Here is a 21812-nt window from a genome sequence, read left to right as displayed (position 1 = left end):
CTGAGGGCGCATAGGGGACCATAGCGCCGCCATCTTTACTGAGGGCACCGCTGAGAAGGGATCCCTCACCCGTGGCCGCCATCTTTAGTGCGGGGAACGGCGGAGAGCTGAGGGGAGGCACCGGGACCGAAACCGTTTTTATCGAATATATATTAGATATCGCCATAAACCTCTGGGAACAAAAATAAAACCTGGTCCCGGCTGCCACGGCCCCCCTCGGGCCGCAGCGCTCATAGGAACGGGTTGGTGCTCGGGTGCCTCAGGCCGAACGGCGCCGCCGGGGCCGGGACGGTCTGGGGGGGCACACGGGGGGGTCAGCGGCGGGGAAAGGGGTTCAGGGACCCCCCCTCACCCCCGGCCCCCTCCTCACCACGAAGGGGTTGGTGGAAGCTTTGGCAACGTTGAACGCAGCGAAGGGCAGCCCTGGGGGGGTGAAACGGGGAGGGGTCAGCAGGGGCTTGGGCAGAGCTCGCCACAATATTTATCAATATTTATCAATATTTATCAATAATTATCAATATTTATCAATATTTATCAATATTTAACAGCCCGGCTCTTACCGTCAGCCTGGAAGGGGCTGGGGAAGCCCCCAGGAGCAGGGGCTGAGGTGAAAGCAGCACCTAAAAGAGGGAACAGGGAATTGGGGTCCCCCCAAACCCCACCCTGGCCGGGCAGTGGGGTCGGGGGGGGGTCATCAGGTGGGTCGGGGGGGTTCAGGGGGGTCAGGGGGGGTCATCAGGGGGGTCAGGGGGGTCGCTCACCGGGGCCGTTGCTCTGGAAGGGGTTGGTGCAGGCTCTGGGGGTCACGGGCGCCGTGAAGGGGTTGGTGTAACCTGGGGAGGGGGGCACAGGTGTCACCCCTGGGCTCCCCCCCCTCACTTTTCGGGGTGCAAAGGTGGGGTGAACCCTGACTTACCCCCATGGGGCAGCGCTGGGGGGTCCCGGAGGGTCCCGAAGAGGCTGCGGGGGGGAGGGGCAGTTGTGAGGGGGGGGAGGGTCAGGTCCCGCCCCCCCAGAGTGGGGGGAGGGGAGGGGGAGGGCAGTACCTGGCAGAAGCTCCTCCCCCTGTGGGCAGAGCAGGGGTGGCCACGCCCTGTGCAGCCACACCTCCTGCAGGTACGAGAGAGAAACCGTGGGGGGGGTCCCAAAAACTCCTGGGACCCCTGAGAGCAACAGAGCCCCCGAAACCTCCCCCTAACACTCGACAAAGTTGGGGTTCATATTAATCTTGGGTGGGATGGGACCCAAAACTCCCTCCCCATCCCCCAGAATGAGGTAGGGGGACTCCCTGCCCTCTCCCCAAAAATTCCAGGTGTCTCAGCTTGCCACCAAACCCTTCCCTGATGGCCCCACAGCTACCCAGGAGTGATGGTGGGACCCCAAGCGCCCTCCCCAGAACCCCACAAGGAACGGGGAGACCCCGACTCCCCCCTGCCCATTAATCCCAAGTGTCCCAAAGGCGTGGCGGGGGGCACCAAACCCCTCTCTAGTCCCCCACAGGGTGAGAGGAGGACCCCAAGCCCCTCTCCCAAGGGGGGTCTCAGGGTACCTGCGGTGGTGGGTGGGATGTGGAAGGGGGGCACAGCTCCCCCAAATGTCGGTGCTCCGGGGCTGGTCCCAAAGGCATTGAAACTGGGGAAGGCAGATTGGGCTGGGGCTGGGCCTGGGGAGGGCACTGGGGTCACTCAGAGCTGACCACGACCCTCCCCAAGCCCTCCCGTGCCCCTCGGAGCCCCCCGGGCTCACCAGGGAAAGCAGCGAAGGCGGGTCCCGGGGCAGGGCCGGCGAAGGGGTCCCCCCCGATGTCAGCCAGGAGGTCGGTGCTGGCCTTTTGGGGTGCCTGGGGAGGGCGCTGGGCAGCTGGGCGGGGCTGGGGGGGCACCGCCGGGTCAGGGGGTGGCATTGTCCCCGGGCAGCCCCAGGAGTGGCCTGCTCTCACCTGTGGCAGCGTCCCTGTGTCCCCATGGAGGAGCTGGGGGGGCCCCGGCTCCGCTGCACTGCTTTGGGGGGGTTTCACTTGTTCTGGTGCCACGTACCTGCCGTGGGGAGGGAAAATATTGACTGGGGGCGTTCTCACACTGCCCTGCCCGGGGTAAACGTGCCCCCAGCTCCTCTCGTACCATCGTTTCTTCTCGTATTTCTCCTGCAGGAACTCCTTCACCTTCTGGGGGTCGCGGGAGTCGGGCAGCAGCGAAGTGCGGGGGTCGAAGGTGCCGAGCCAGACCCTCCTGCAGGCCTGGGGGGGCCGGGGAGGGGACACGGGGGTGTGGGCAGGGTGGGGAGGAGACGGCAGGGCCTCCACAGCCCCTCCCTTACCTCATTCCCATGTGCCTGCAGGAACTGCACCTCGGCCTCCGTGAACGTCGTCATGGAGATGGACTTGACACGGTGTGGGGGGTTCAGCCCCCGCCTGGGTAGGGATTTGGGGGGTCAGCGCCCCCCCTGCGCCCATAAACACCCAGAACGGAGCTTTTTTCCCTCAAAACAGAGGCGGCCAAGAACCCGCGTGTGAGGCCACGTGCCCCGGCCGCGCCCCCTCCCGCTAAGCCCCGCCCCCCGCCGGGCGCAGCAAATCAATGACAGCGCGGGGGGAACGGCCCCGCCCACTCCGTTATCTAGCCCCGCCCCCCGCCCCCTCCCTCACACCCCCGGCCCCGCCCCGCTCACAGCGCCCCCGAGCAGCCGGTGCACACGAGGCTGCCCACGCTGATGTCCACGTAGGTGACGCCGCGCTGGCCGCATTCGAAGCAGAGCCGGTTGGCGGGAACCGCGCTCACCAGCTCCCGAACCCGCCGGCACCAAACCTCGGCCTCCGCGTCCCGGCCCGCGCTGCCCCTGCGGGCCCCGGGGCCTCCGCCGGGCCCCGCGCCCGGCCCGCCGCCGCCCGCCGCCATCTTCCCGCTCGCGCGGGCCCCGCCCCCGCCGCGGCGCCGCCGCTGATTGGCCGCGGGCAGCGCCCCCTGGCGGCCCGCGCGCGCCGCCGCTTCCCGCCCTTTCCGTGCCCTCAGCGCCGGCCCCCCCCGCCCTGAGGGGAATCGCCCCCCGACACGGCGGGAGACGCCTCATTCCGGAGAGGTTTCACGGAAAAATCAGCGTTTTCCAGCACGGGTACGTCCCGCCTACCCCTGCTGTGAGGGATGGGGGTCTAGGGGTCTCCGCACTGCTGGTTATTCCCGCCCTTTTTGTGCTCTTCCCCCGGACCCCCTCACGGACTCAGGGAAAAATTCCTCTTCTGAGGTAATTTCCCCCCGAAGTCTCTAATATTGCTCCTCTCCACCACAAGACGAGATGATCTGGGGAGTTTCAATGCCCTCACTCAGGGTCTTTCCCCCCATTACTTACACCCTTGGTGAGGGTTTTATACCCAAAACCGAGGTGAAGTCTCCTTAATTTGAGTAATATCCTTATAAATTCCCTATTCCTCTCTTCGATTTGGGTGTTTATCACCCACCTATTACTCCCTACCACTTCGAGTCGTTTCTCCCAAAACTTCACTATTATTTCCACTCCTCTATCCCTTTTTGGGTCATTTTCACATAAAAATCACTATTATCCACATCCTCCCTCCCTCCTTTGAGCTTGTTGAGGTCATTTTTCCCCAACTCCTTTTACCCCTCCCTGACCACGTTGTGAGGGGCTGTGGGGGGGGTCCCAGTCCCATTTTGGGAGTCCAATCCCAACAAGCGTTTCCAGCTGCATCTCTCTTTAATAGTGCACAGAACCACGTAACAAAACCCCCCCGTCCCCACGCCCCCCCCCCCAAAATTGGGGCCCCCCCGGACCCCGCGGGGACGAAGGCAATTCTGGTAGCGGGGGGCGTGGGGGGGGATGAGGCACAGAGGGCCTGGGGGGAGTCCCAGGAAAGGGTTGGGGGGGGGTCCTTTGCCCCCCACCATGGTCCCCCACCCAAAATCCCAGAGGAGATCCCCCCTCCCCTCTCACACACACCCCCCCCCTCCCGCATTGGGGTCCCCCCTCCAACACGACACCCCCCCGAACCCCCCCCACAGGCCGCACTGCGGACCCCCGGAGCGGAACCCCCGTCCCCGTCCCCCGCTTGATGCACCCCCATAAATACCCCCCCATAAATACATTGCAAAGCAGTTACAGCACCCTCCCCTTTCGGGGGGCCGGACACCCCTAGGGAGGGGCGCACCCCCCGTTATTGGGGAGCTCTACCCCCCCCTTATAGGGACCCCTTTAGTACCCCGATATTGAGGCTCGACACCCCCTTAGTGGGGGGCCCCCGCACCGGGGGGGGTTTAATCCCCCTTCATGAGGGGCCTGACCTCGCCCCACTTTTTGGGGTGTTTTTTTCCCCCCCGTTTTTTGGGGTCCCTCCCTGTTACCCCGGAAGGGGCGGTCTCCATCCTCCCCCCTTTGTGTTAGGAGTGTGCCCCCCCCCCCGTTATTTACGAGGGGGCTCAACACACCATAAATACCCCCCCAATTCTCCCCAACCCGGCCCAGCCGTGTCGCCCCCCCCTCCCCACTTTATGACCGCCCCCCTTGATCCTTAGGAGCCCCCCCCATGATTTTGGGGACCCCCTCCCCCCCAAGTTCTAGGGGCAGGATTCGGGGTGCTCCAGGCACCCCCGGCGGGAGGAGGGGGTCAGATGGCGGTGTCCCAGAGCACGGCGTGGGGCCGGCGGGCCGGGGGCGTGCCGGGGGGCGGCGGGGGCGGGGGGCGGCCCTCGGGAGCGGCCCCCCCTTTCCAGGCGGGGGGGGCGGGCAGGGGGGGCAGGCTGTCCTGCTTGCACAGCCCCCCCCCCCCGCCCCCCCCGCGCCTTGATCTCCGTGCACACGCAGCGTTTCCTGTCGATCACCTCCTGCAGCTGCCCGTCCCGGGGCCGGGCGGCGGCGGGGAAGCTCCCCCCGCCCGGGACCCCTCCGGACAGGGGGCGCGATGTCGGGGGGCCGCGCGGGAACGGGGGGGCCCCGGCCTGGCGCACCCCCGAGGTGGAGGCGGAGCGGCCCAGGCGGGGACCCCCGGGCAGCTCTGTGGGCGCGGAGGAGCGCGTCAGGGGGACGCGGTGGGAGCCCCCTGCCGCCCCCTCCCAGGACCGTCCCCATCTCCGCGAACGTCCCCGTTCCCCCCGGAGCTGTCCCCGTATCGCTCTGCAGACCCCCGCCCCCGGTGTCCTTCCCCGCCGTGTCCCCCACCTGCCCCGCAATGGCCCTGTGCCCCTCCAACGTCCCCAACGAGTGCCCCGCGGCCTCCCGCTGCCCCCGCACGTACCCGAGGCTCTCCCGCAGGCGGGGAAGGTCTGGCAGGGCAGGGGAGGGCCCGGCCGCCCCCGGGGCCCCTCGGCCCGGACGGGGATCCCGGAGGGGGGGGAGAGCCGCCCCCGCCACCCCCCGCTCCTCCCGGGGGGGCTCCGGTGCCTCTGCGAAAAGGGGGGGGGGTGGTGTCAGTCCCGCCCACGGGGCGTGGCCCCGCCGCAAGCCCCGCCCCGCCCCTGTCACTCACTCTCGGTCTCCTTCCCGCGGCGGGCGGGGGCTCCTCCCCCCCGGCGAAGGGGCGGGTCCTCCTCGCGGGAGAGGGAGGTGCCTCCCGGCGCCACGCCCCCGCGGAGGCTCTCGTAGGCGGGCGGGCGCTTCCCCGGGGGCGGAGCTTCGGCGGAGGGTGGGAGGGGCAGCGGCCCGAGCCCCGCCCCCCCGCGCTCGCGCCCCGCGGCTCCCGGCGCGTGGTGCGGGGGCAGGGGCGTGGAGTGGCTGCGCGCGCGGGCGGGGGGCGGGCCCTCGCGGCGCGAGGGGAGGGGCAGGCGCGAGGAGCCCTCGGGGGGCGGGGCCAGCGGGGGTGGGCGGGGCGGCAGCAGGTTGGGGAAGGGCGGCGGGATAGGGGCGGGGCCGGAGAACGGGGCGTGGCCGATGAAGGGGGCGCGGCCGGCATGAGGGGCGTGGCCAGAGAAAGGGGCGTGGCCGGTGTAAGGGGCGTGGCCGGAGTGCAGCACGGGGCCACCGAACGGGGCGTGGGCGGTATGGGGGGCGTGTCCGGTGTGCGGGGCGTGTCCGTAGAAGGGGGCGTGTCCCGGGAAAGGGGCGTGTCCCGGCCCCTCCCCCGCGGGCAGGGGGCAGCTCATCTCCTCGTAAATGGCCTCGGGCTCTTCGGCAGGTGGGGGGGGCGCTGCCCCCGGCCCCCCGCGCCGAGGGTCCCCCCCCGGGATGCCCCGGGCGTCCCCCACCATCTCGATGTACACGGGCTCCTCCGCCTCCCCCTGCTCGGCCAGGGGGGGCGGGGGAGCACCGGCTGACAGCCGGGTCTGGGGGCTGCGCGAGGGCTTCAGGGGGGGCGTCTGCCGCACGCAGCCCCCCCGGGGGGTGCCTGGGGAAGGGAAGGGTGTCAGGGGGCACGACGCCCTCTGTGCCCCCGCAAACTCCCTGTGTCCCCTCCGTGCCACCCAGACCTCCGCAAGACCAGACTCCCTGTCCCCTGCGTGCCACCCCACCCAGCCTGAGCCCCTCCCTCGCCCCCACCTCCTCCAGACGCCCCCGGCCCCACCAAGCCCTCTCCAAACCCCGCCAGTTCCACTCACCACCTCTCTTGGCCGGCGGTGCCTCGAGGCCCCGGCCCTCCGGGGGCCCGGTGCGGGGCCCGGGGGGGCGCAGGGGCACCCCCGAGTCGGGGAGCCCCACAGCGTGGCAGGACAGGGAGCGGGGGGCCATGCCAGGGGCACAGGGCCGGGGGCCGCGCTCCTGCGGTGCCGGCAGGGTCAGGAACCCCACGCGCAGCGGGCGCCGCAGGGACCCCCCTTCCCGCGCCTTGGGGACCCTGGGGAGGGGACACAGCCAGTCAGGACGATCTCGAAATTTCTGGGGACACCCTGACCCCCTCAGAAATTCTCTGGCACTTGGCTGCAGTGGAGCAGGGGCACTGGAGTACAGGGGGGAACTGGGGTCACCCATCCTTGGGGAAGCAGAGGGTGGGCTGTGCGTCTCGGGGTCAATCCCAGGAGTGCAGGGCAGCATCGGGGCTGTGGGATCCCATCTGCACTGGGAAGGGGCAGGGGTCCCAGGTTCTCCCAGGTGGATTTGGGGCTCCTCGGGTCCTGCCAGCGGAATTCCGAGGGGTTGGTGACCACCCAGGGTGGTCCTGGGGTTCCCGGGGTCCCCTCAGAGAGGTCCCGGGTGGTCCTGAGGGCTCCCAGTGTCCCCCGAGGGTGTTCCCAGGGATACCGGCTTCCCGCCAGGGCAGTCCTGGGGGGCTCCTGTGTCCCCCCGCGGCGGTCCCAGGGGTCCCCCTGTGACCCCCCCGGGGTGTCCCCGTTGCCCTCACCCCTTGCGCGGCTCCTCCTCGCGGGGGCGCCACTCGGGGCGGCCCTTGCGCTGCAGCAGGCTCATGGCGGCCGCCGGGGGGCGCTCCTCGCCCAGGCGCAGCAGGGCGGCGGCGGCGGCGGCGAGTTCCGACCGCGGGGGGGCGCTCATGGCTGGGGGCGGGGCCTTCAGACCCCGCCCCCCCCGGGCCGGCGACCCCCCGGCCCCCGAATTCCGCTCCCGAGACCCGCCCGGACCCCGCGTCCTCGGACCGCCCCCGCCCCTCCCGGACCCCCGCATGGCCCTGCCTTCCGCCACCCCCAAGCCCCCCAATGTCCGTCCTCCCCAAACCCCCCCGACGCCTCAGTCACCCCACGAGCCCCCTCCCCACCCGGCGGCTGGGACCCTCTGCCCTTCCCCCACCTTCAGGAACCCTGGGGTCCCCCTGCCCCCCGCCAGCCGGGGCTCCCCAACCCCACCCGGGCCCCTCCGCGGTGATGCCGGGGTGCGCCCGAGCCCACCCGAACGCCCGTGGACACCCGGCTCGTTCGGCTCGCAGCGATCCCGGGGATCCCCCAAACCCCTCCGGTCCCCCCAGCCCGCCCCTCCCCATGCGAACGCTCAGATTATCCTCGATCCCGGGGTTCCCCCATCGCCCCCAACCCCTCGGGATGCGGGGTCCCCCCACCCCACCCGGGCACCGGGATGCTCCGTCCCCCCCCGGGCTCTCGGCCTCCTCCCACCCCGCCCCTCGTTACCTGTCGCTCTCTCGGGGGTCCCGGGGTTGGGGGGGGGGGGGAATCCTGCGCCGCACCCCCCCCCCCCACCGCCGCCAGCACGGCCGGGCCCGGGCCGGGGGCTCAAGGGGGGCGTTGGCCCATGGCGGGGGGGGTCTAGCGGCCTGCGGGGGAGGGGCAGCGGGTGGTCACCGGGCGCGGGAGGGGCGCCGGGCCCACCCCCATCCCTCCCCTCCTCCCTCACCGGCCGCTCCCGCCTCCCGCTCGCGCCGCTCCATTGGCGCTGACGCAGCGTCCGGGACGCGCCGCGGCCGCGCGGGCGCCCCCTGGCGGCGCGGAGGACCCGCGCGGCGCCGGGCAGTCACGTGGCCAGAGGGGCGCGCTGCGGGGGGCGTGGCTTCCCGCCAGGGGGGCGCGGTCGGGGGCGGGGCGCGTCGCGTGCGGCCCGGGAACGCCTTAAAGAGCGACACCACTTCCGGTTCCCACTTCCGGGTCCTGCCGCCGCCGCCGCCGGGAACGGCTCCGGGCCGGCCCCGCCATGTTCCTCCTCCTCCTCCCGCCGCCGCCGCCCCCATGAGCCGCAAGAAAAGCGGCTTCGCCATCACCAGCGTCCGCGGCGGCAGCGGGACCGCGGCCGGCGATGCCTCCGGCGCCGCGACCGGTTCTTCATCCTCCTCCGCCGGCAGCCCCAGCGGGTCCCGGTTCCGCCTCGTTCGTTTACTGTCGCCGGGGGAGGTGCTGCGGCGGGGCCGGTGGCTCTGCCGCGATTTCTACGAGCGGGACGCGTCGCCGCGGGGAGGTGGCGGCGGCGGGGGGAGGGTCCCGGTGTCGCTGGACGCCCCCCGGGCCGTCCCCGCCCCCCACCAGCCCCGGTCCCTCGGGGCCTTCGCGCAGCTCGTGCAGCAGGTGAGGGGGCGGGGTCTCCTGGGGCGGGGCCGGTAAGACCACGCCCCCCGACCCCCGCCCCGCTTTGTTTACAGGCGCTGCCCCCCAAACCCCCCTCGCCACGCCCAGTGGGCGGGGCCGAGCTCAGCGTGCGCCTGGGATTGGCTGGCGAGGAGAGCGAAGACGAGGGGTAAGGGGGGGACTTCCGGTCTGCTTACTTCCGGTTCCGGGGTGGGGCTGGGCAGGTGCGAGGGAGGGGCGCGGGTTCCCCTCCCCCACCCTAAAAAGGGGAAGGAAACGGGGGAGGAGGGGAAGCTCTGCCCCTCCCCCCACCCCTAAGGTGTCCAGGGTGGGGGAGGGGCGGTGTCTATCTGTCCGTCTGACCCCGTCCTTGTCCCCAGCGCCGGGAGCGGCGTCACCGCCATCGACAACAAGATCGAGAGGGCCATGGTGAGACCGGGAGGGTTAACGGGGGGTCCGGGCCCTGATGGCGGCTGCGGCTGTGGGAGCTTTGGGTCCTGGAAGGGAGGCGTGAGGGGGCTTTGGGTCATAACTGGGGGTTATGGGGGCTTTGGGAGCCAGATTTGGGTCCTGGCTGGGGGCACCTGGGGGTCGCTGACTCCTCTCCCGCAGGACCTGGTGAAGTCGCACCTGCTGCTGGCGGTGCGGGAGGAGGTGGAGGCGCTGCGGGAGCAGATCCGGGAGCTGAGCGAGCGGCGGGCGGCGCTGGAGAGGGAGAACCGTCTGCTCCGGGGCCTGGCCACGCCGCAGCAGCTGGCCCGGCTGGGGTCCCCGCAGCCCCCCGGGCCGCCCCCCGCGCCCCCCTGAGCTCGGGGGGTCTCGGGGGGTTCTCAGGGGCCAGGCGGGGCCTCCGCGCTCGCTGCGCCGCCACTGCTTCATCGGGAGGAAAGGAGGGAGCAGCGCTGAGCTCTCTCGGCCTTCCCGCGCGATTCGGGGCCTTTTTTAATAAACCCGCGATTTTTACAGCACGGGGGAGGGGCCGTGTTCATTTTGGGGGAGAACTCGAGGGATTTGGGGGTGGGAGAAGGGGCGGGAGCGGCTCCGGCCGAGGCGGGGCTCGAACCCGCGGCCTCCGAGGCTGAGGAAGCGCCGGGGCGCCATCTTGAGAAGGGCACGACCACCGGGGGCGCCATCTTGGGGCGGTCAGAGAGCCTCTGAGGGCGCCGCCATCTTTGTGAGGTCACCGCTAAGGGCGCGGCCACCGGCGGAAAAGGGGCGTGGCCGCCGCCGCCATGAGGCCGCGCGCGGTCCCGGTCCCGCCGCCGCCGCCGCCCGGGGGGATCCTGAGGCGGGGGGGGCGCGGGGGCGGCCCCCGGCAGGTGGGGGAGGGGGGAGGTGAGACCCCCAAAACCGCGCCCGGGGCGGCTCCGTGAGCGCGGCTCTCCCCCCGCAGGTGCGGTTCGCGCCCAGCCCCGCGCTCCGGGAGGAGGAGGAGGAGGAAGAGGAGGAGGATGAAGACGGGGGGCTCCCGGTCCCGTCCCCCCTGGCGACCCCCACCCTGCACAGCAGCCGGGGCGGGCCCGGGGGGGCTCCCCCCGAGGCGTTCGACGCCCCCCGCGCCGCGGCCGCGCTCCTGGGCAGCTCCTTCGCGGCGCGCTCGGCGCTGGGCGGGGCGGCGGCCGCCGGTCAGTCCGGGCCGGGAGGGGGGGTCCGCCCTCGCCCACCCCTCCCGGGCCCCGCTTTGACCGAATCCGCTCCGTTTCAGCCATGAACGTGCCGCAAGCGCGGCGCCTCTTCCGCGGCCTCGTCAGCCTGGCCGTGCCCCCCCCGCCGGCCCCGCGCAGGGGGGTCCCCACTGCGCCCCCCCCCGCAGGTGAGACCCGGCCCCGACCCCCGCCCCGCGCCCCCCCCCGGGGTGACGGGACCCCCCCCCGTTACTGACGGGACCCCCCACCCCGCTCTCCCGTGTCCCCGCAGGTGCCCGGGCCCCGGCTGGGGGCGCTGGCGGGGGTCGCTGCCGGGGGGGGCGGGGGTCCCTGGCTGCCCCCGCACGCCCCCCCCCGAGCCCCCCCGGGCCCTCCCGCGCTCCCCCGGAGCCGCCTTCGCCATGTTCCAGAAGCTGCAGCAGTGGGGGGGGTGCTGAGGGGCGGCGACCCCCGCCCCCCCCCCGAAAATCTCCGTTTTTTCCATCCAAAATAAACAAATATTTTTGTGATTTCTGATTTTCCCCTCATCCTTTAAAAACCTCCCCAAAATAAACGACCCCCCCCCGCTGACCAATCACCTCCTTTATTCTGGGGCCCCCCCTCGCACAGAGCAAACCACGGCAAACGCCCGCGGGGGGGGGGGAGGGAACACCCCAAAAATCGGGGGGAGGGGGGAGCAAACACAGCCCCTCCCCCCGTTTGGCATCTGGTGGGGGAGGGGAGCGACCCCCGCCCCCTCCCCACCGCGCCCCCCCACACCGGGGGGGCCCAGGGGGGCTCAGGGGGCGCCGCCTTGGCCCTTGTGGAGGAGATAAATCGGCCGCCGGAACCCTGGGGGGGCAAAGGGGCACCGGGTGAGGGGGGGCGCCCCAAATTCACACCCCAGGCACCCCCAGCCCCAAACCCCCCCGGATCTGGGGTGACTTCCCCTCCCCCAATCGCTGGGTTACCCCAAACCCCCAATTCGGGGTGTCCCCCCACCCCACCAGAACCTCCTTTTCTACCAAACCAGGGGCCCCCTAAAATCCCCGTAGGATTTTACCTACCCCTAAAATTTGGGGTCCCACCCTTGGATTTGGGGTCCCATTCCTGGGACTTGGGGTCCCACCCCACCCCTGGGATTCGGGGTTCCCTCCCAGGATTTGGGGTCCCACCCTTGGATTCAGGGTCCCACCCCTGAGAATTGAGTTCCCCCTCTGGGATTCGGGGTCCCACCCCCGGGATTTGGGGGTCCCCACCTTTGGAGCTGTGCTGGGGGGTCCCCAGGAGCTCGCAGCGCTCGAACCCCACCTCGGGGGAGGTCAGGTACGCCGGGAACTGCTCCGGCCGCAGCCGGATCCGCTGGTAGTTCCGGTACGTCGTCTCCTGGGGGGGCACGGTCAGCCCCGGCACCCCAAAATCCCCGGGACCCCAAAATCCCCACACCCCAAAATCCCCACACCCCAAAATCCCCAGGACCCCAAAATCCCCAGGACCCCAAATTCTCCGGGATCCGTAACCCCTGTGTGACCCCTGAGACCCCTCTGTGACCCCTTTACAAACCCCCAGACCCCCTCAATGAACCCCCAGACCCCTATAGAACCCTATAATGACCCTCTAGACCCCTCTATCCGCCCCCAGACCCCTCTATAACCCTCCAGACCCCTCTATAACCCCCCCAGACCCCTCTATAACCCCCCAGACCCCTCTATAACCCCCCAGACCCCTCTATAACCCCCCCAGACCCCTCAGGACCCCTCCCCGCTCACCGTGAGCCCCTTGCGCTTGCGGTAGGACTCCCAGGGCTGCGGCTCCAGCAGGAGCAGCCCCCCGACACCCCCCCAGACCCCTCAATTCCCCTCTATAACCCTCCAGACCCCTCTATAACCCCCCCACAGCCCCTCTATAACCCCCCCCAGACCCCTCTATAACCCTCCAGACCCCTCTATAACCCCCCCAGACCCCTCTATAACCCTCCAGACCCCTCTATAACCCTCCAGACCCCTCTATAACCCCCCCAGACCCCTCTATAACCCCCCCAGACCCCTCTATAACCCCCCCAGACCCCTCTATAACCCCCCCCAGACCCCTCAGGACCCCTCCCCGCTCACCGTGAGCCCCTTGCGCTTGCGGTAGGACTCCCAGGGCTGCGGCTCCAGCAGGAGCAGCCCCCCGGGCCGCAGGTGCCGGAACGCCCTCCGGAAGAGGCGCTTGAGGCCTTCGTCGCCCCAGTTGAGCTGCACCCACTTGGTGAGGGACAGCAGCAGCAGCACGTCGAACTCGGGGCGCTGCGCCTGCACCGCCTCCTCCCGCTCCGGGACGTAGTTACCCTGCGGGGAGGGGGCGTGGAGTGAGGGGAGGGGGCTTGGGGAGAGGCAGGGAAGGAGGGAGAGGGCGGGGAAGGGGGCAGGGGGCGTGGGGAGGGGGCAGGGAAGGCCCTGGGGGGGGGAATGGGGGAGGTGGGGGGCACGGTCAGGGGGGCACGGGGCGTGGGGAGGTGTGGAGGAGGTCTGGGGGGGCAATGAGGGGGTGGGGGGAAGGTCTGGGGGGGTGGGGAGCACAGGCTGAGCCCCACCGAGGGGTCTGGGGGGAATGAGAAGGGTGGGGGGCACACACTGAGCCCCTCTGAAGGGTTTTATGGCACCTCTGGAGAGATTTTATGGGTGGGGGGCATGGGCTGAGCCCCACAGAGGGGTCTGGGGGGAAAAAAGGGGGTGGGGAGAGCCCCCCGAGGGGATTTTAGGGGTGGGGGCACGGGGAGGGGGGCTGGGGGGTTATAGAGGGGTCTGGGGGGTCATTGGGGGGTTCTAAGGGGGTCTGGGGGTGAATGAGGGGGTGGGGGGCGCACACTGAGCCCCTCTGAAGGGTTCTTGGGGGGCTGAACCCCACCCGAGGGATTTGGGGGCGCCGGAGCTGCCCCACGCAGACCCCCAGGATGGGATGGGGGGTCCAATCCCACCCCAACCTCCCGGTGACTCCCCCAGACCCACCGAGACCCCCCAAACCCCCCCTGTGCCAGCTGCCACCCCACAAACCCACCCGAGCCCCCCCAGACTCACTGGAGACCCCCAAACCCCCCCAGGCCCAGCAAGACCCCCCAAACCCAGCTCAGATCCACTCAAAACCCTGCTCGACCCCTGCAGCCCCTTAAACCCCCCCCAAACCCCCCAAAAAACCCCCCCAGAAACCCTCACAGGCCCCCTACACCTGCCTGACACCCCCAGCCCCACGGACCCCCCCCGGAACCCTCCTTAGACCCTCTGAGACCCCCCCAAAACCCACCCCAAATCCCCTCCGAGCCCCCTCCCCACACCTGCCACCCCCTCAGCCCCATCCAGACCCCCCAAAACGCTTCTCAGACCCATCCAGACCCCCCAAAACCCACCTAGGACCCTGCTCCAGCCCCCCCAAACCCACCCCAAATCCCCTCCGAGCCCCCTCCTCACACCTGCCACCCCCTCAGCCCCATCCAGACCCCCCAAAACCCACCCGAGATCTGCTTAGGACTCTGCTCCAGCCCCTGCCAGCCCTCCCAAACCCACCCCAAACCCCCCCTCGCCCCCTCCTCACACCTGCCACCCCCTCAGCCCCACCGAGCCCCCCACGAACCCCACCTGAGACCCCCCCAGACCCCGCTCCAGCCCCCCCGGCCCCCTCACCGTGACGAACACCACGTTGTGCGGGAAATCGGCGGCGCCGGGCCCGTCCGGCGGCAGCTGCGGGGCGGCGATGGGCCCGCGGCTGGCCGAGAGCGCGGCGGGGAAGCCCCTGCGGGCCGCCCCCGGCCCCTCGCCCGCGCCCAGCCCCTCGGACAGGTAGTGTCGGATGTTCTGGCGCGCCGAGCGGATCAGCCGCCCGTCAATGTCCAGCCCCACCACCCTGGCGGGCGCCCAGCGCTTGGCGATGCTCAGCGTCAGGTGCCCCACGTTGCAGCCCACGTCCAGCACCTCCTTGCCCGCGAACCACTCGGGCCGCAGCGCCCGCAGCCGCGCGTCCTCCACGTCGGGGTTGCGGTACCCGTAGTATTTGCAGTAATTCCCGTACTGGAATTTGCGCACGCGGTGCCGCGGCCGCTGCGCCGCCTTCCCGGGGGGTTTCGGTTTCTCGGGGGGTTTCGGTTTCTCGGTGCTGTTGTCGTTAACGGGGGCGGGGGGCGGCGGAGGCCGCGGCCCCTCGCATTTGCTCACAGTCCGTCGGCGCTTGCGGTGCCGGCCGGCGGCGGGGAGCGCGGCGGGCACCGGCGGCGCGGGGGCGGCGGCGGAGGGCTCGGCGGGCCGGGCGGGCTCCTCGCCGGTGCTGTTGTTGGCGGTGTTGTTGTTGCCGGCGGCGTTCCCGCGCTGCTGGCCGCGGTGGCGGTGCCGGCGCCGGGCGCTCTTGGCGGGCGAGGCCAGGCGCAGATCCTCGCCGGGCGCGTTCAGGCTCAGCGGGTCCGTGATGTCCCGCGGCACCAGGATCTCCACCGGGTCCCGCCCGCGCTGCGGCAGCGGCGAGGACTGCGGCGTGCGCGCGTTCAGGGCGCGGCTCACCTCCTCGTCCAGGAGGCTGTTGAGGTTGAGCGGGTCGAAGATGTTCCCGCCGAGCAGGAACTCGGACGGCAGCACCGGGCCGCACTCCGAGGCCGCGCGGCGACGCCGCTTCCACGCCGGCTGCTTCGCGCCGCAGCTGCTGCGACGCTTCCCGCCGCCGCCGCCGCCCGCGGCGCGGAGGCCATTGCGGGGCCGCGGGGGCTCGGGCGGGCCCGGCGGGGCCGCGGCGGCGGCGGGAGGAGGCGGCGGCGGCGGCGGCACCAGGAAGGCCTCGGGCGCCGCCGCCATGGCGGCCCGGCCCGCGCCTGCGCGCTGCGCCGCGCCGCCGCCGCGCATGCGCCGGCGGAGAGGGGAGCGGGGGTAGCGGGGGGAGCCGCGCGCGCGGGGCGTCCGCGCCCGCCGCCTCCCGCCCGCGATGGCAGCGCCGCGCCGGCCCGCCGCCGCTTATATAGGCGAGGGGCGGGGCCCAGAGCGGGCACGCCCAACAAACGGGGCGGGGAGACGGCGCGCCGCCAATCGGAGCGGCAGCGGGGCGCCCGGCGGCCAATCACGGGAGTGGGCGCGCGGGGGGAGAGAGAGGGGGCCTGAAGAGCTCGGGGTGGCCGCGGCGGGTGCCTGTGCGCGAGGGAGCGGCGGGCGGGGAGGGGGCGGGAGGATCCTGCTGAAGGTCCGGGGGGCGGGAGGGGTGCGGGAAGGGAGAGGGAGGGCGGCCGGAAGGCGGAGCAGGCGCGGCTAGGCCGCCCCGCGCGGGGGCCTCGCCGCGCGCGCGGGGGCTGCCGGTAGTTGGAGTCCTTGCGGGAGCCGCGCGCGCGCAGTGCGGGCCGCCTTCTCCCCGCACGCCCCCTCCCGTTCCAGCGCCGGCGTCTCCTCCGTCCCTCGGCCGCGTACTCACGTTACCGTTCCGCTCGTGACGTCACCGAGCCGGTTTATCCCCGCCCGGTAACGGGGCGCGCGGCGCGCGCGCGGCTCTCGCGAGAGCGGCGCGCGGTTCCCGCCGCGGCCGCGGGGCGGCGCCGCCGCGTCTCGCGCGCGCCCCCTCCTGTCCCCGCCCCCTCGCCGTCGCGCGCTCTCGCGCCTGCGCAGTGCCCCGCGCCCGGCACGTGCCCCCCGCGCGCGCGCTTCGCGGGCCCTCACACACCCCCCCCGGTCACGTGACCGAGAGCGCGGGAAGCGCCGTTCTGAGGGGAAAACCGCGAGAATCGGTAAAAAAAGATTTCAGCGCCAGACAGCGACAGCTCCCGCTAACCCCCACTGCCGCCGGGCCCCGCACACGCCTCAGAGCCGACTCAAGGTGTGATTCGCCGCTTTTATTGGTATTTTCCCCGTTTTTCCCCTCAGGGGCTCCGCGCCCCCTCAGGGGCACTTGCGCTCCACGCACTGCTTCCCGCCCTCCTCGTACTCCTGCTTGGAGATCCACATCTGCTGGAAGGTGCCCTGAGGGGAATCGGGGGCCGATAGAGAGGGTTTTGGGGGGTCTCGGGTGGGGGGATCCCCCTGGCTCTCCATGGACCCCCGGACTCACGAGCGAGGCCAGGATGGAGCCCCCGATCCAGGGGCTGAAGCGCCGCTCCATGGTGCTGTTGCTGGCGATGAGCTTCAGCCGCATGCTCTGGGAGAGGGGGGGTCACTGGGAGCACTGGGAATCACTGGGGGGGGCAACTGGGAGGGACTGGCGATAACTGGGAGAAAGCCACAGGCCCAGCCTGGGACCCCCCAAATGTCCCTGAGAGGGGTTCAGACCCCCCCAGCTCCCCCGTCCCCGATTCAGGGGGTCCCTCCCGGGGACAGTTGGGGGTTCCCATCCGCTCCCCCGTCCCAAATTGGGGGGATAACCCGGGGTCTCCCCCAGCCCCCCGTGCCCAGCTCGGGGGTCCCTCACCGGGGGCGTTTTCTGTGCCAGCTCCCGGTTCAGGCGGTCGGTGAAGCCCTGCAGCAGCGTGTTCCCCCCGGTGACGATGACGCTACCGTAGAGACCCTGCGGAGGGGACGAGGGGTGACACCGGGGGGGATTCGGGGTGACCCCGCCACTCCCCAGTGTGATCTCCCTTGTCCCAGGTGTGTCCCAGGTCACCCACCCTGCCCCAGGTGTGCTCTCACCTGCCCCAGGTGTGTCCCAGGTGACTCCCCCTCCCCCAGGTGTGTCCCAGGTGTGCTCTCACCTGCCCCAGGTGTGTCCCAGGTGTGCTCTCACCTGCCCCAGGTGTGTCCCAGGTGACCCCCCCCCCCCCAGGTGCACTCCCCTTACCCCAGGTGTGTCTCAGGTATCTTCTCACCTGCCCCAGGTGTGTCCCAGGTGACCCCCCCCTCCCCCAGGTGCACTCTCCTGTCCCCCAGGTGTGTCTCAGGTATCTTCTCACCTGCCCCAGGTGTGTCCCAGGTGGCCCCCCCCTCCCCCAGGTGGGCACCCACCGGCCGGATGTCGATGTCGCACATCCCGATGCTGGTGGTCACCACGTGCCCCACGCCCAGCATGGTGTTCCCCGAGAGCCCCTGGGGAAACCGGGGGGTCAGGGGGGGTCCCAAAAACCCCCCGGGACCCCCCCTAGGAACCCCCAAACCCCCTGGGACCCCAGAAACCCCCTCAAACCTCGACACTGGAAGAGTCAAAGAGCTGTCAGGAATGCAGAAGCTGGGGGTGGGGGTCCCCAAAACCCCCCCAGGACCACAAAACGCCCCCCGAGACCCCCAAACCCCCCCGAGACCCCCAAACCTTGACGTTGGAGGGGTCGAAGAGCCCCTCGGGGATGCGGAGCCGCTCGGCCCCGTAGTCGGTGTTGTACCCGTTGGGCATCTCGTAGTGAACCGTCGGCATCTGCGCCGCCACCCTGGGGGGGACAGCGGATTTGGGGGGCCCTCCCCACCCCAAAACCCCCCCAGAACCCCCCGGAGCCCCGGCGCTCACTGCTCATCGTAGGGGGAGTCCGAGACCTGCAGCACCGAGGCCTGGAAGTCCTGGATCACCTCCTTTGGGGAAAAAAAACCCAAAAAAGGGGGTCGGGGTCCCGAACCCCCCCTCGGGGACCCCCGAAATGCCCCCGACTCACGTTGCAGGTGAAGTTGTGCCAGGACTTGGACACCTGGGGCAGCTTCTCCTTCTTCTTCCAGCTCGGGGGGGCCCCTTCCCGCACCGGCTCCTGGAAATGGGGGGGGTCCCGGGGGGCGTGGGGGCGTGGCCAGCCCCCAAAGGGGCGGGGCTTGGGAGTTAATGATGCTAAAAGGGGGCGTGGTTAAAGGAAAGGGGTGGAGCCTCCCCTGAGCTGGGATAGGAGGAGTCTAAGGGCAATGTCGCTGAGGGGGTGGGGCTAAATAAGGGGTGTGGTCTCGAAGGGGTGGAGTTATTGGATGATCCCACCCCCAAACTGGGCGGAGCTAACAAATTTTGGCTTTCCCCCAAGGGGGTGGAGCCATAGAATAGACCCACCCCAAAGAGGCGGGACTAAGGACTGCTCCACCCCTAAGTGGGAGGAGCCTTGGTTTTGGCCCTGGCCACGCCCACCTTGGCGGCGATCATGTAGGGGGGCACGATGTCGATGTTGAGCTCCTGGAACAGCTCCCGGCACTGCATGGAGATGAAATCCCCGGCCAGCGGCGACTTCACGATGCCTGTGGGGCGGGGCCGACGTCAGGCTCCTCCCACCGCTCACCTGGGACAGGTGTGCGCTCACCTGGCTGTGGGGTGTGGCCGTTGCGCCTGCTCCAAGTAAGCCCTCACCTGCCCCAGGTGTGCTCTCCCCTGCCCCACGTGTGTCCCAGGTGTGTTCTCATTTGTCCCAGGTGTGTTCTCACCTGTCCCAGGTGTGTCCCAGGTCACCTACCCTGCCCCAGGTGTGTTCTCACCTGCCCCACGTGTGCTCTCCCCTGCCCCACGTGTGTCCCAGGTGTGTTCTCACCTGCCCCAGGTGTGTCCCAGGTCACCCACCCTGCCCCAGGTGTGTTCTCACCTGCCTCAGGTGTGCTCTCCTCTGTCCCAGGTGTGTCCTAGGTGTGTTCTCACCTGTCCCAGGTGTGTCCCAGGTGACTATCCTCTCCCCAGGAGTGTCCTAGGTATGTTCTCACCTGTCCCAGGTGTGCTCTCACCTGTCCCAGGTGTGTCCCAGGTGTGCTCTCACCTGTCCCAGGTGTGTCCCAGGTGTGTCCCACCTGTCCCAGGTGTGTCCCAGGTGTGCTCACCTTGCTGCAGGATGTAGCCGTCGTGCACGGGGATGGCCGTGGTGTGGGTGGCGCCCGAGTCCAGCACCAGCCCGGTGCTGCGGCCGTTGGCGAAGCTGCGCCGGTCAAGGGGCCACAACGGGCAGGGGACACCGCTGACCACCGCCCCCGGGGGACACAGGTGACACAGGTGACACTGACCTGTGTTGGGACCCCCCGGCGCGCCCCCCTTGCCCCCCTCGGGCAGCGCTGGGTGACACACGGGTGACACAGGGGTGACACTGGTGGCACAGGTGACACACAGGTGACACACAGGTGACACAGGATACGCGGTGAGCACGGCGGTCTTGCACAGGAAGAAGGCCGGGATGTTGTAGTGCTCGAACATCAGCTCCGTCAGCTTCTCCCGCTTGGCCCGGGTGTTCCACTGCAATTGGGGACGTTGGGGACACCCAGGGGACACCCAGGGGACACCCGGGGACGCACCCCGCCCCCCAGGGTGGCACCTACCGGCGCCTCGGACATGAGCACCGGGTGCAGCCCCGGCTCCGACTTGACGTGTTTGCCGTAGGTGTGGTCCAGGATGGCCTGGAAGCACTCCCAGTCCTCGACTGGCGCGGGGGACACGGGGGGACATGGCGGGTGGCCCTGGGGGCGTCCCCGTCCCCTGCGCCCTGCCAGTGTCTCCTGATGTCCCTGTGATGTCCCTGTGACGTCCCTGCACGTCCCCCAAAGTCCTCCTGTGTCCCCCTGCTGTCCCCAGTGTCCCTCTAATGTCCCCCCAGCCTTGCTGTCCCTTCATGTCCCCACTGTCCACAGTGTCCCCATCTCCCCACTGTCCCCCATATCCTCCCATGTCCCCACTGTCCCCTGTGTCACCAGTGTCCCCACTGTCCCCTGCTGTCCCCAGTGTCCCCACTGTACACGCTGTCCACCCATATTCCTGCTGTCCCCCGTGTCCCCCATATCCCCCCATGTCCCCACTGTCCCCTGTGTCCCCACTGTCCCCTGTGTCCCCCATATTCCTGCTGTCCCCCCCATGTCCCCCTGTGTCCCTGCTGTCCCCCGTGTCCCCCATGTCCCCCCGTGTCCCTGCTGTCCCCCATGTCCCCATATCCCCCCATGTCCCCACTGACCCCATGTCCCCCCCGTGTCCTCATGTCCCCGCTCACTCATGCCGTTCTTGAGGGGCGACAGGACCTCGACGCCCTCGCGGGCCACGTGCAGGGCGTTGGTGTCGATGTAATAAACCTTCCCGCCCTTCTTATCCTTGTCCCCGTCCAGCTCCAGGGACACCTCGTCCGGGGACAGCAGCCCCACCGTGGTGGGGAAATCCGCCTTGGGGACAGCGCGGTGTCACCGGGGGATGGCACTGACCCCGCTGAGGGGACAGCACCGGCCCCACCGAGGGGACAGCGCGGTGTCACCGGGGGATGGCACTGACCCCGCTGAGGGGACAGCACCGGCCCCACCGAGGGGACAGCGCGGTGTCACTGAGGGGATGGCACTGACCCCACCGGGGGGACAGCCCCGACCCCGCCTTGGGGACAGCCCAGAGGGGACACGGTGACACCGACCTTGGGACAATCCTCGCCGGCGTAACCAGCCCGCACCGAGAAGGAGCCGATGTCGAACACCAGAGCCCCGACCTCATCTGGGGGAGGGGGCGGCGGCACGGTGACACCGGGACCCCCCCCAAAATACCCCCGGGACCCTCCCCCGGGCTGGCACAGAACCGGGACACGGTGACACCGGGACCCCCCAAAATACCCCCGGGACCCCCCGGTTCACACAGAACCGGAACACGGTGACACCGGGACCCCCCCCCAAAATACCCCCGGGGCCTCCCCCCGGGCTGGCACAGAACCGGGACATGGTGACACCGGGACCCCCCCCCCCCAAAATACCCCCGGGACCCCCCGGTTCACACAGAACCGGGACACGGTGACACCGAGAACCCCCCCGGACAATGAGACCCCCCCCAAAATCCCCCAGGCTCTCGCGGAACCTCCGGGGCGCCCATCCCGCACCGGGGGACAGGGACGGTGACACCGGGGACCCCCCCCAAACCCTCGGGGACCCCCCCCATCCCCCACCCCTCCGCCCCCCCGCCCGTGCCCCCCGCCCCCGCCGAGGCCCCGCCCCTCCCGCCGAGGCCCCGCCCCCCGAGGCCCCGCCCCCGCACCGCCGCCGTAGACGCCGCCGCTCATGGCCGCGTTCAGCACCGGGACAGCGCCGGCCGGGGGGCGGGGCCAGGGGCGGGGCCGAGCCCGCCGCCAATCAGCGCCCGCCGTGCGGCGCGCGCGCCCATTGGCCGCGGCGGCGGCGCTTAAAGGGGCCGCGGCCCTTTGTTAGCGCGGGAGGGGGCGTGGCCTGCGGGGCGAGGCTCCTCCTGTTTACGGGCGTGGCCCTGCGATCCGGGTGGAAAGGGGCGTGGCTTTCCTTAAGCCCCTCCCACGCGACCACCCCGGTCCCTACGGCGGGGGAAGAATCCCCGGGTTTGGTGAAGAGAAGCCCCAAAATGGCGGGTTCGGGGTGAGGGGCACTGCGAGAGGGGAGGACGGGCGCGACCCTGCCCCTTTACCGTAAAAAAAAACCCAAAATCGCCCAAAAAT

General features: G+C 70.7%; 6 protein-coding genes across 9 annotated transcripts; 2 read left to right on the top strand and 4 right to left on the bottom strand.

The window, feature by feature from the left end:
• Positions 1–124: 124 nt before the first annotated feature.
• Positions 125–3015, bottom strand: AGFG2 (ArfGAP with FG repeats 2). Of its 4 annotated transcripts, none has more exons than XM_063425261.1 (12): positions 2668–3015; positions 2317–2410; positions 2121–2236; positions 1940–2036; positions 1747–1870; positions 1550–1663; positions 1047–1110; positions 917–960; positions 762–833; positions 561–620; positions 371–423; positions 125–293 (listed from the first exon to the last, which is right to left on the bottom strand). In XM_063425261.1, exons 1-12 carry the CDS (start codon positions 2892–2894, stop codon positions 231–233), a joined length of 1128 nt encoding a protein of 375 aa, XP_063281331.1. In that variant the 5' UTR covers positions 2895–3015; the 3' UTR covers positions 125–230. The 4 variants fall into 4 exon arrangements, with proteins under 4 accessions (XP_063281331.1, XP_063281330.1, XP_063281328.1 ...); XM_063425260.1 differs by having other exon boundaries at positions 1550–1657; positions 1747–1840; positions 2668–2938; XM_063425258.1 differs by having other exon boundaries at positions 1550–1657; positions 2668–2937.
• Positions 3016–4070: 1055 nt separating this feature from the next.
• NYAP1 (neuronal tyrosine phosphorylated phosphoinositide-3-kinase adaptor 1) lies at positions 4071–8370 on the bottom strand. The gene is made up of 7 exons (XM_063425244.1): positions 8236–8370; positions 8013–8155; positions 7277–7427; positions 6537–6772; positions 5471–6325; positions 5240–5387; positions 4071–4999 (listed from the first exon to the last, which is right to left on the bottom strand). Exons 3-7 carry the CDS (start codon positions 7423–7425, stop codon positions 4495–4497), a joined length of 1893 nt encoding a protein of 630 aa, XP_063281314.1. The 5' UTR covers positions 7426–7427; positions 8013–8155; positions 8236–8370; the 3' UTR covers positions 4071–4494.
• On the top strand, positions 7926–9865 carry LOC134565653 (TSC22 domain family protein 2-like). Its single transcript, XM_063425283.1, has 4 exons — positions 7926–8897; positions 8972–9066; positions 9278–9326; positions 9510–9865. Exons 1-4 carry the CDS (start codon positions 7926–7928, stop codon positions 9702–9704), a joined length of 1311 nt encoding a protein of 436 aa, XP_063281353.1. The 3' UTR covers positions 9705–9865.
• Positions 9866–10071: 206 nt separating this feature from the next.
• On the top strand, positions 10072–11051 carry PPP1R35 (protein phosphatase 1 regulatory subunit 35). Its single transcript, XM_063425268.1, has 4 exons — positions 10072–10216; positions 10291–10522; positions 10603–10705; positions 10811–11051. The coding sequence occupies exons 1-4, from the start codon at positions 10130–10132 to the stop codon at positions 11034–11036; spliced, it is 648 nt and encodes a 215-aa protein (XP_063281338.1). The 5' UTR covers positions 10072–10129; the 3' UTR covers positions 11037–11051.
• A 133-nt stretch (positions 11052–11184) lies between these two features.
• MEPCE (methylphosphate capping enzyme) lies at positions 11185–15461 on the bottom strand. The gene is made up of 4 exons (XM_063425245.1): positions 14182–15461; positions 12634–12852; positions 11782–11908; positions 11185–11374 (listed from the first exon to the last, which is right to left on the bottom strand). Exons 1-4 carry the CDS (start codon positions 15382–15384, stop codon positions 11322–11324), a joined length of 1602 nt encoding a protein of 533 aa, XP_063281315.1. The 5' UTR covers positions 15385–15461; the 3' UTR covers positions 11185–11321.
• An 884-nt stretch (positions 15462–16345) lies between these two features.
• ACTL6B (actin like 6B) lies at positions 16346–21756 on the bottom strand. Its single transcript, XM_063425251.1, has 14 exons — positions 21383–21756; positions 20775–20851; positions 20370–20535; positions 19708–19808; positions 19527–19624; positions 19219–19313; positions 18545–18651; positions 18093–18182; positions 17951–18012; positions 17759–17873; positions 17458–17538; positions 16928–17023; positions 16571–16657; positions 16346–16482 (listed from the first exon to the last, which is right to left on the bottom strand). The coding sequence occupies exons 1-14, from the start codon at positions 21405–21407 to the stop codon at positions 16402–16404; spliced, it is 1281 nt and encodes a 426-aa protein (XP_063281321.1). The 5' UTR covers positions 21408–21756; the 3' UTR covers positions 16346–16401.
• Positions 21757–21812: the final 56 nt, after the last annotated feature.

This window comes from Prinia subflava, unplaced genomic scaffold (assembly GCF_021018805.1).
Source record: "Prinia subflava isolate CZ2003 ecotype Zambia unplaced genomic scaffold, Cam_Psub_1.2 scaffold_63_NEW, whole genome shotgun sequence".
NCBI lineage: Eukaryota > Metazoa > Chordata > Aves > Passeriformes > Cisticolidae > Prinia > Prinia subflava.
Note: the sequence above shows the minus strand (reverse complement) of the source record. Positions and strands in the feature narration are given on the sequence as shown.

Bases quoted from the DNA above. Each gene is read 5' to 3' on its own strand.
- PPP1R35 (XM_063425268.1), top strand. From the start codon at position 10,130: ATGAGGCCGCGCGCGGTCCCGGTCCCGCCGCCGCCGCCGCCCGGGGGG. The intron at 10,523-10,602 runs GTCAGTCCGGGC...GCTCCGTTTCAG, and splicing joins GGGCGGGGCGGCGGCCGCCG to CCATGAACGTGCCGCAAGCG. The intron at 10,706-10,810 runs CGCAGGTGAGAC...TCCCGTGTCCCC, and splicing joins GTCCCCACTGCGCCCCCCCC to GCAGGTGCCCGGGCCCCGGC.
- NYAP1 (XM_063425244.1), bottom strand. From the start codon at position 7,425: ATGAGCGCCCCCCCGCGGTCGGAACTCGCCGCCGCCGCCGCCGCCCTG. The intron at 6,326-6,536 runs GTGAGTGGAACT...TCCCTTCCCCAG, and splicing joins ACCGCCGGCCAAGAGAGGTG to GCACCCCCCGGGGGGGCTGC. The intron at 5,000-5,239 runs GTACGTGCGGGG...CCGCGCCCACAG, and splicing joins CGCCTGCGGGAGAGCCTCGG to AGCTGCCCGGGGGTCCCCGC.
- MEPCE (XM_063425245.1), bottom strand. From the start codon at position 15,384: ATGCGCGGCGGCGGCGCGGCGCAGCGCGCAGGCGCGGGCCGGGCCGCC. The intron at 11,909-12,633 runs GTGAGCGGGGAG...GTGCCCCCCCAG, and splicing joins GCAAGCGCAAGGGGCTCACG to GAGACGACGTACCGGAACTA. The intron at 11,375-11,781 runs GTGGGGACCCCC...TTGCCCCCCCAG, and splicing joins CCCCCAGCACAGCTCCAAAG to GGTTCCGGCGGCCGATTTAT.
- AGFG2 (XM_063425261.1), bottom strand. From the start codon at position 2,894: ATGGCGGCGGGCGGCGGCGGGCCGGGCGCGGGGCCCGGCGGAGGCCCC. The intron at 2,037-2,120 runs GTACGAGAGGAG...TCCCCACGGCAG, and splicing joins AAATACGAGAAGAAACGATG to GTACGTGGCACCAGAACAAG. The intron at 961-1,046 runs GTACTGCCCTCC...TCCCCCCCGCAG, and splicing joins GGGGGAGGAGCTTCTGCCAG to CCTCTTCGGGACCCTCCGGG.
- ACTL6B (XM_063425251.1), bottom strand. From the start codon at position 21,407: ATGAGCGGCGGCGTCTACGGCGGCG. The intron at 18,183-18,544 runs GTGGGCGTGGCC...CCCCATTTCCAG, and splicing joins CCTACATGATCGCCGCCAAG to GAGCCGGTGCGGGAAGGGGC. The intron at 17,874-17,950 runs GTGAGCGCCGGG...TGTCCCCCCCAG, and splicing joins GACTCCCCCTACGATGAGCA to GGTGGCGGCGCAGATGCCGA.
- LOC134565653 (XM_063425283.1), top strand. From the start codon at position 7,926: ATGCGGGGTCCCCCCACCCCACCCGGGCACCGGGATGCTCCGTCCCCC. The intron at 8,898-8,971 runs GTGAGGGGGCGG...CTTTGTTTACAG, and splicing joins TCGCGCAGCTCGTGCAGCAG to GCGCTGCCCCCCAAACCCCC. The intron at 9,067-9,277 runs GTAAGGGGGGGA...CCTTGTCCCCAG, and splicing joins GAGGAGAGCGAAGACGAGGG to CGCCGGGAGCGGCGTCACCG.